The 10,312-nt window shown below is 39.6% G+C and overlaps 1 protein-coding gene across 8 annotated transcripts in view; it reads left to right on the top strand.

The window, feature by feature from the left end:
• The window catches only part of garnl3 (GTPase activating Rap/RanGAP domain like 3), a 71,799-nt gene that overhangs the window by 44,507 nt on the left and 16,980 nt on the right, over positions 1-10,312 (top strand). For all 8 annotated transcript variants that reach the window (XM_027178564.2, XM_027178559.2, XM_027178558.2 and 5 more), the window contains 8 exons: positions 3,928-4,027; positions 4,898-5,016; positions 5,475-5,539; positions 7,024-7,087; positions 7,471-7,497; positions 7,585-7,660; positions 7,774-7,872; positions 7,976-8,079. In XM_027178564.2, coding sequence (XP_027034365.1) covers positions 3,928-4,027; positions 4,898-5,016; positions 5,475-5,539; positions 7,024-7,087; positions 7,471-7,497; positions 7,585-7,660; positions 7,774-7,872; positions 7,976-8,079 — 654 coding nt within the window. The remainder of the gene's footprint in view (positions 1-3,927; positions 4,028-4,897; positions 5,017-5,474; positions 5,540-7,023; positions 7,088-7,470; positions 7,498-7,584; positions 7,661-7,773; positions 7,873-7,975; positions 8,080-10,312) is intronic.

Raw genomic sequence — 10,312 nt, 5'->3', positions numbered from 1 at the left:
TGTGTGTGTTAATGTGGTAAAGGGGCATAGCTTTGCATGATTGAGCTGCATGTATCGACCCGTGGTCTTACTGAGGAAAGATTTATTGATGTGAGTGTTTGTGCGTGTGTGTGTGTGCATGTGTGTGTGCGTGTGTGCATATTTATTGTTCATCAGTATACACAATGCAGGGGTAAATCTACATCAATTTAAGCGGTGGCCAGGCCACTGGGGCTTTAAGGGGTCTGTCTTACATAGTAATCTCCTACAAATCAGAGAGAAAGAGTTTCCCATTGTACATTTAAATGACTCGGAATGTAAATAACTCAATATGAATAAATGAATGAATGAACAAAGGAATAGAATAGAATATAGATTTTAGAAATTTTATTGAAAGGTCAATGCATTCTAAAATAAAAACACGATTTATTTTCATTTTTAAATGTGCAAAACTAAATGGAATATAAATGTGTATAGCACATCAAATATTATATTGAAAATGATAAATAAATAATAAACTAAACAAATTAATTCAGTTGTTTACCGTATGACATGGCTAACTGAATGAAAGAACAAAAGTAGCCATAAAAGACATAAAGTCCTTTTAATTGTTGAGGACCCAAGACCCATATATATATATATATATATATATATATATATATATATATATATATATATATATAGATATATATATATATATATATTAATCGATGACTCTTACAGCATTTGACTTGTCCAATTTTCTCTTTAGGAGGCACATAGACTGTCCCTGACAGTATCGACCCACGGTAGCAACTAGCTATTAGCGAACATGACGCTTGTGTAGTGTCAGCCATGTACCTTCCCACACATTATTCCCATTTCAAAAAATCCTGTGTGGGTTTATAAACTCCAACTATATTTGATATATTTGATCCAGAATCAGATAGATCTTGGCTTGGCTCGAGTCCTGTTAAAGGCCTGGTCTCCGATTTTAGAAAGCCAATGTTGACATATAAACTCACCAAAACAAACACGCCCGTAACCCAAATAGGTCCCACCCCTGTATTTATAGCTCCGCCCACACATACATACGTAACCCAGGCAACTAATGGAAAGAAATGTGTCTTTATCATAGCTGAAGGGGAAAAACAATACGATTGCAGATAAACAAACAAGCAAAAATGACACACAAGCATAATCATGCAAAGGACAAAGGCATATATTAGTTCTGTGTAACAAAGCAAAACAAACGTTACTCACCTATCGAGAAGGAAAAAAGTGCCTCGGCGTCTTAAGTAAAGTTGAATTTTCTGAGTCAATAACTCCTGAGCTAAACACTGTTACTACACAAAACGCGGTTGTAGCTGCCTCTCTACATTACTACGATAGAAAAGAGGTGTTATTTGTGTAGTAACAGTGTTTAGCTCAGGAGTTATTGACTCGGGAAACTCCAATCTGTGAATATGTGGCCAACCTCCCGCTCCTTCAGTTCTCTCCAGCGCTGGAAAGCTGATCCTATATTAACACGTCCTACTTCTTGCCTTATCGTAAGCCTTTATTCGCTTTCTTTCTTTGTTTTTATCCTCCATGTCAATGTTGAAACCGCTTTCTGCTAATGTCACACATGCACACTGAACACTCTCTCTGCCGCATATTGCGCCCCTTTCTGCTCATTGGCTACACTTTTGTTTTGATATTTGTTTATTATCGGCCCGAAGTTTTCTGAAGCATTTCTCAAAAATCGGAGACCCTGCCTTTAAATGTTCAGGTCTTTTGTGATCAAAAATTTTTTTTATCAAGATAAGTCACATGATATACTGTATGTCTACACCCTGCTAGATTGGGCCATGTGACAGTGCTCAGAATGATCCAGTTACATTCAAACTCATGTTCAGAAGCAATTATCACACACCTGCCATTAATTAAGTGATTCTGATTAACCCTAAATCAAATGTGAGATCGTCCTGAGAGAACTTTCAAAGCAGGTCTGGGACCTCGCTGTAGGAAAGTGTGGAGCAGGAGAAGAGTTGAAAAGAATTTCTAGATCTTTAGATGTGCACCAAGAACATGATGGAATTGGTCACCAGGGGTCACAAAAATGACCTAAAACATAAATCCAAAGGAAGTCAATAAAGGAATGGTTTCCTATCGGAAACCAGCAGAGTGACTTGAACAGGACTTGGTGTGCTATATCGCATTAAAGGAGAAAAATATCTGACATGATTTATCTTGCTGAAGTGAAAACTGGGGAAGTGGTGGCTCAGTGGTTAGGGCTTTGAGGTTACGCATCGGAAGGTCATGAGTTTAAAGCCAGCAATGCCAAGCTGTCATGGTCGGTTCCTTGAGCAAGATGTTTCACATTTAACTGCTCAGCTTCATTCTTCGTATAAAAGCATCAGGCACAGACTGGACCGCAACCCATATTTTTGCCAGACTGGTATATTGCAGGAACGCATTAAGCTATTACAGCTATTGTGTGTATGAGAGAGTGAGTGATCCTGGATATCCAGAAAGCTGTTTCTCAATATGATTTTATTTCACTTTGATGCGTTTAACAAAAGACGTTTATCTCAACCTCGCAGGAAGCCTAACTGGCCCATAGTATAATCACAGACCCGGTGCATGGAAGCATTTACTCTCTGATACAAAGTCACAAGTGTGGGACAATTGGCTCAAGCAGTCTTTGGGTGGGGAATGTTCTCTCTCTGGCCTCCTGATTCAAAACATCTCGTCAACACAGAAATATGCAGAACACACAGATAACACGGAAATCTGCAATCAAATATGACTCTTAGACACTTTCCAGGGCACTCGATGTCCGATTTCCGATTCCCGAGGCTTTGTATGCTAATGTCATCAAGGACAGTCATTGTTTCAAATGTCATTCAATCAGAATATAAATCATCTCTTGTCTGTTACGGTCAAAACCGATTAATTATGGCTTCCGGTGGAGATCATGCCTTACTTTGTAGCTCAGTGAAAAGTTGGGACTTTAAAGTTAATTCAGATTGCAGTTTTGTTTGATATAGATTTGAATTCCTTTTAAATATTTTTTTAAATGCTGAAAAATATAACCATATACTTTCAATAAAATGATCCGTTTTTACAAACCGCCGCTCTAATGTCCACATACTGTAGGCAATGTTTTCTCAGTTATTCTGCTGCTGGTCAAAGTGTTTGAAAGCGACTTGCACAGGAGAGCAAAGAACACCATTTAATTTCCTTCTAATTATTGCCATTAACATTTTTTGTAAGTGTAAAATTTGACAGGTTCAACACAACTGAACATTTTCCACTCAAAACCTTTTGTCCTTCTATGAATTCTTTAATAGGCTCTACATCCTGGACCATTAGTCGGAACAAAAATGGATTTTATTGGGGAGGAAACGATTCCTCTGGCCCATGTTTTTGTGTGATACTCATACTAGCGTGCTCTGTGTAAAGATTTCCAGGTTTGGAAGCTAGTGTAGAAATTACAGATAGTAACCATTTCCTTTGTCGCATTCTTTTATCACCTTTATTCCTTCTTCTTCCCCCTCTACCAGAGCTAGACATATACAGTCATTATTGCCCCTACAAGGCAAGTCACCAGTCACAGGAATAATCCAAACGATAATACAAATGCACATGTGTGGGCTAAAGAGGGAGAATAAATGAGACCATTCTTTCTCAGTGAAACTAATTTGTATTGCGCCACTATTTTTTCTCACCGTGATTGTTGTTCCTTTACGTGATTGTCAGCCTTTTAATCAATACATTTCTTTTTTGTCAGCCTTTTAATCAATACATTTCTTTTTTGTCAGCCTTTTAATCATGTGTATGAAATAAGAAATATAAGTATGAGTATATTTACATATCAGGATTTCTTTTTTTTTTTTTTTTTGAGTAAACCCCGATTAGATTTTCATAAATGTAACAAATAAATATTTTTATTTATTTTTTAATTTTTTTATTTTGCTTTTGTAGAACATGGACTACACTCCAGGAACCTGGAGGAGAACCGATGTCCATCTGGAGAACCCAGAGTACCACACCAGATGGTTCTTCAAGTACTTCCTGGGAAAAGGTGGGAGTTTTGCTTCCAACAGTGATAAAGTTGTTCCCTCTGCACTCCCTCATTCTTCGGGGCTGATTCAGATCATCCTGTTATTATTCATTAAGAACTGGTCACTACTGCCTATTACAGCAGACCTAACTAACAGTTAACACTGTTTCAGCGCACACATCGACTAGTGAACGAACCATATTCCACTCTGCTCTGATGATGTAGATATTCTATACTGATGCATCAGTTCAGCTAAGCCTTGAATAATGACACTTGTTTATTATACCTCATTATTAAACCTGCATACAAACCTTCATGCACATTCGAGAGCATTCGATACACAAAGTGTGCTATATTCAATAGCATCGCCAATACAGTGCAGACAAACCTCAGCTTACCATCAATGTTTTCATCTCTCTCTCTCTCTCTCTCTCTCTCTCTCTCTCTCATCATTCTCTGTCTCCCTCACACACTCTTTTCTCTACGAGCGCATTTCCAGAAAGCAGATGTCTGCATTATGTCTTCCTAATTCGTTTAAAGCAGTACACATACTTTTCAGGGATGGAGTGGGATGGAGGGATCAAGAGGAAGGAGAGAGAGAGAGAGAGAGTATATGTGACACAGTAAGGGCGGGGACAGTGAAACAGAACAGTCTTCATTCTGTAATTACATTTCAGGTTTTATTCATTTATCTTCAGTCTGTTTTTGTTTTTTGTTTTTCCAAACTTGCATTGGCAAATGTTTAAGCTTTACCAATGATATTGTACACAGGTATAAATACAGTGTGTGTGTGTGTGTGTGTGTGAGTGTATTTCTAGGTTATATACATTGTGTTTGACATCTCTCAGCTCTCTCATACTGTATGCTCGCTCTCTTCATTTTGCCTCCCAGTCCATCAGAACTACGTGGGAGTGGATGCTGAAAAAAACCCCTTCTACTTATCTGTGGTTTTGTCCGACCAGAACAACCAGAGGGTTCCCCAGTACCGAGCAATCCTTTGGCGTAAATCGGTAAGAGAGAACGTGTGCATATGTGTCTTATAATCATCCAACCATTACCTGTTTCTAGTCATCCTGCTTAGGCACTTAGAAAAGAGTCCAGGGAAGCTCATTGGTTTGATATCATTATAGAGGCTGGTTTATTATTTTGAAGCTCATTTTGTGTGTGTGTGTGTGTGTGTGTGTGTGTGTGTGTGTGTGTGTGTGTGTGTGTCTGTGTCTGTGTGTGCTTGTTTTATATACACACCTTCCCACAACCACCAAACAAATCAATAATTACACAAATATATTCCACCAGAAGATATTAGGATCAGTCAGATTAATGAACAACCAATGCTGCCTAATAGATAACATCATTGTTCTGCTGTATCTGCTTTTATTTCTGCAGAACTCACGGTATTATTAAATCCGAGTCTCAGACTAATTGCTGTCTGTCTAATGCGTGTCACAATTTGTGGGTTTTTCCACAGGGTACTCTTAAGATTAGCCTTCCTTACAGCCCTACAAAAACTCTGTCAGTCAAATCTATATTAAGGTAAGCGATACACACATGTGGCATGACGCTGTCAGAAACTCAGCAGTTTCACACACACACACACACACACACACACACACACACACACACACACACACACACACACACACACACACACACACACACACACATAAAGAAGCCATTTGACCGGCCATTACCTGGACATTTTTTTCCTAGTCCTGGTATTATACAGTAGTATGACAACACAAAATCAGTGAGATACTCCTTTTATTAAGGCCTTGCTGTATTTAACAGGGTATTCAGTGCTCTCATTTAAATATAATGAACATAGCAACCCCAGGTGAGATGTATTTATCCCCTCTCCATACTGTATGTGGAATTACCATCTGTCTTTGGTGATTGAGTTCAAGCGGACGGTGCTAAATACATGCCTGAGCGGCGTCGAGTGCTTCTTGTGATCCCATCACTCGGAACTTTTTAGGAAACGTTCAGGGATGCACGTGTTCTCATTTGTAGTCTAAACAGCAACGTGTCCTGACGTGTCCCCAACAAAAGGCCAACTAGTCGCAAGGGTTTTTGTTGTTTTGTTTTAAGCAACCAACCAACAAAGCTGTTCATACGTTTTGTAACAGAGGTCTACTCCTAATCCCAGATGTGCTTTATTTAGAAAATGGTCAACTTTGGCTCTGGGCTACCTATTAGTAGGTCAGGAGTTCCAGCTCAAACACTCTTGGGCCCTTGAGAAACACCCCTAACTCCACCTGCTTCAGAAGCGCTGCGACATGGTGGACCATTCGGTCTGACTTCGCTCTTCTTTTTCTATGTCATAATAATATGAGACAATTTTAGCACCTGGGTGAAATATTTAAGAAATTGGCCAAATTTATTAGAGCTGCATTTGTGAGAGACAAAGGATTTTTTTTTCAATCCTTGGACGCCAGCAGCGGGTCTACATGCTCTCACAATAAAGTTTTAATTTGTTTACTTCAGTCTCTTTTCACTTGTGTGATTTTCTGAAAGAACATGAAGCATGATTAGATAAGCAGAAGCACCAAACAATGGAGCACAGCATGATGACAGCATGAATATAGACTTCATCAGTTCGCTACATTATAAGCCCTTGGGTGGAGTTTTGTTTGGTATCGTTTAGTATTTTTGAAGCTTGTTGCCGCAGGGAAGCTGTTGTTAGTCTGTTGGTTGTGGCACAGAGACTCTGATGACAGGTGGGACAAGCTTAATGCCGGTGGCCATGTGAGACGCTTCACAGACAGTAACCTGAACGCAGAAGACCCTGGAGCTGTTAGGTGGTGTGATGTAATGATGTGAAAAAGTGCTTTCTTGAAAAAAGTTAATGAACTTTTTTAAAAAATATATTTATTATTTTATTATTGCTTTTGTGTGACATGAATCTGTTGATTTTTCATTCTTGTCATAATACTAGCATTCTGGCACACTGTTAACACAAACTGTAACAACACTTTGCCCCCGCCGCCCCCACCCCCATTTTACCTCTGTCTCTGCAGTGCTATGAACATGGAGCGCTTTGAGAAGGGTCCTAGAGAGATCCTCAACCCAGAGATCCAAAAGGTGCGAGTCACACCTGTCTCTCATTTCACTTCCTGGCCTTCACCTAGGAGCTCCATTCTGTGAATATGTTTTATTTGAAATTGTATGCATTTATCATTTGCGTTAAAATTTCAATACGTTAACGGATGGTGTAGCAGCTAGGATCCCTGCACACACCCAATCAGGTTCGATCCCCTGGCAGCGAGCCAACCCAATAAGGGGTACTTAATTCTCACTGCTGGGCCCAAGCCCAGATAAAATGGGAGGGTTGTGTCAATGAGTGCATCCTGCTTAAAAACTGTGCAATAGCAAACATGCTGACGCAGCAGCCGAAGGAAAACAATAACAAATTGTGCTGAAATTTCAATATAATTCATTTCAATTACTGTCATTAATTTCCACAGGACTTACTGGTACTGGAGGAGCAGGAGGTAATTTTTGACTTTGGAATGATATATTTCAGAGACAAATAAGACAGTTAATAAATTAATGTAAAGCATTTTTATCTGTTCTTTTAGGGCAGCGTAAACTTTAAATTTGGAGTCCTCTATGCCAAAGATGGCCAGTTGACGGATGATGAAATGTTCAGTAACGGTAAACTCAAGCATTCACAACATCTATTAAACAATAAACAATTTGATATCATTCTGTTATGCAAGATTTGCACATCGTTACTAATACGAACTGTAATGTTGCTATTATTCTAGAGACAGGAAGTGAGAACTTTGACAAGTTTTTGAATCTGCTCGGTGACACAATTTGCCTGCAAGGCTGGGCTGGTTACAGAGGAGGCCTGGACACTAAAAGTAACCTATACACGAACACATACATCCTGAAGACGATCCTATAAAGCATTTTTTTTTGTCCTAAAAGTCACACAATTAATTGCACTTTCTCTTTCTTCGCTAGATGACACTACAGGAATACACTCCATCTACACAGTATATCAGGGTCATGAGCTCATGTTCCATGTATCCACCATGCTACCTTACTCTAAAGAGAATAAGCAACAGGTAGGTTACGTAAAGTATTCTTTGACAAGATTCGATTTAGTTAATAACGTATGTGTGGTGTGATGCAGGCTGATACAGAGAGGAGTTCCCGTTAACACAGCGAAGCATAAAAGATCTTTTTGTGCTGGAATATTTACTGACCGTCCTGACCGAGCACCGATGTTGGAGACTTCAGTCTTAAATGTCGAAGAAATATATCCTTTATCATCCATGTTGCTTGGTTGCCATAGAAACGATAACGTATACAAACTAGCGCACTGCTTTATGCATTTAGCCTTTATCTGCACCTGCTAACGTCAGAAATAAATCCACATCTCCGGCCCAATCTGATTAGAGGATTTAACGGCGGTCATGACGTGAATAGTCACTAACGTGGAAATATGGTTTTGTTCCGAGGATGAAATGAAAGTCTTGCTTGCCTTGTTTGTGTCAGAGCAGATACATTAGATCAAGTGGCCAGTCAAAGCACATAGCCCATAAAGGACTACAGTGAGACTGATGCGGCATTTGAAAAGAGACAGAGCATTTATTGTGGTAAAAGTCTGTAAGAGAGTAGATTAAATGGGTTATAAGGCCAATGCCGTGGTCATCACCACGACCGTTTCCACTTCTCTTTTACTCGGACTTTCTTCTGCATGTCTGCTGTGTTTCCTCTGAGGACATATTGTTTTCTCTGTTAGACACTGCAGCATTACTCAGCTCCAGACTTCAGCGGTTCATCTGATTTTGTGCTCTCAGAAGCATCACCTTCGTCCCTTCCTCTCTCTTAATAATCCTACGCTTTGTCTATAAGTTAAAGGAGGGACATTGTGTCTTTCTGCTGTCTATGTACGAGTGAGTCATCCAGAGTCACCGCCGAGCCACAGCACCTTTATGGGAAATTGAAACGATAATAGATTTGTAGCGTTTTGAAAGCTCAGGCTTATGGGTTAATTACAACCGGATGGTGCCTTGATAGCGTTTATTACATTTGTACGTATTTGACGTCGTTTCTACTAATCCACAAGGATCATCACAGATGCAGCCAAAGCACAGGATCTACTGTCATATTAAGTAAGAAGAAGAGACTGAGGATAATTTGTGCAGCCTGTTCCAGGAATCCATTAGCATATGAGGTGGGATGAGGGCATTAATCAGAAAGGTTGATTTGGACAGTGACCGCACGGTCGTATTTGGTGTACTAATGTTTGCTTAAGATTTTCTCGAAGAGAGATTGGGATTAAGTGAGTCTGTCATCTATTTCAGATGGAGACGTTTAAATCCTTGGTAGCACGCCTCTAGTGTTTGTTATTACGTTGGGTTTAATAAGACAGTAAGGGAAGAGGTTTTCTTAATAGAAATGGATATTAGCGAAGCGCTCCGTTTGCCTATTTAAGTGCACTTTTAGTTAGTTCATTAGAGCCTCAGGTTCCTTTGCAAATCTACAACCACGTCAGCATGCATGTCACCAGGGGAATGCTAGGTATTTCAGATATTAAAGATTCATTAGTCACTGATGTAAAACAGTAAAATATACAAAACCCTCAACCGATTTGCTGCTTTACGCCGATTCAGCTTCGCAGGTGCCGGAAATTTCACTGCTGGAGTTCTGTGTAGATTAACTCATTTAAAATATTTACACCAATCACGTTTTTCTAGAAGTAGGAAGCCATCAGGTTTCAACAAAATCAATAAGCATCAATGCGAACTAATAAGGATTTCCACTGTCAGTTGGGCTTCAGATTTAACATACTTCATTTCTTTGTGGTTTTGCTCAGTGCTTGTTCAGCTCAGCTACCTGTCCTCACAAAATGATCCCCGTCTAGTGTCTTTGTGTACAGCAGGGGTCATCACCTGGTCAGATAAATCAGGTGTCTTTTAGCAGGGAAATCACTAAACTGTGCTGAACCTGTGCTGTGGCCCGACTGAAACCGATCGTCTCTGATATACATCGACATTGTGGAGATCAAACCAACGAAGCTATAATGCAAGCTTGCAAACAAGTAGTGTTTATTTAGTTACTCAGAATAGCTCAGGTTTGTCCATGCAACAGCCACGTGCCATTATAGATTACAGTTTTGACACAAGGTTGATTCATCTCGCATTGAACACCTCACATTTTCCTTCTTTACTGTTGATAATATCAGCTGGTTATCAGTTTCAGCTTTTCCTTCATGCCTTATTCTCTTTCTGTTTACCAGATCAGACAGGAGGTTGAGGATAAGTACAGCTCTAGAGCTTTTCAGAGCTTTTT

The sequence above is a fragment of the Tachysurus fulvidraco genome, chromosome 26 (genome assembly GCF_022655615.1).
Source record: "Tachysurus fulvidraco isolate hzauxx_2018 chromosome 26, HZAU_PFXX_2.0, whole genome shotgun sequence".
In the NCBI taxonomy this organism is placed as follows: Eukaryota; Metazoa; Chordata; class Actinopteri; order Siluriformes; family Bagridae; genus Tachysurus; species Tachysurus fulvidraco.
This window is presented reverse-complemented; position numbering and strand designations above follow the sequence as displayed.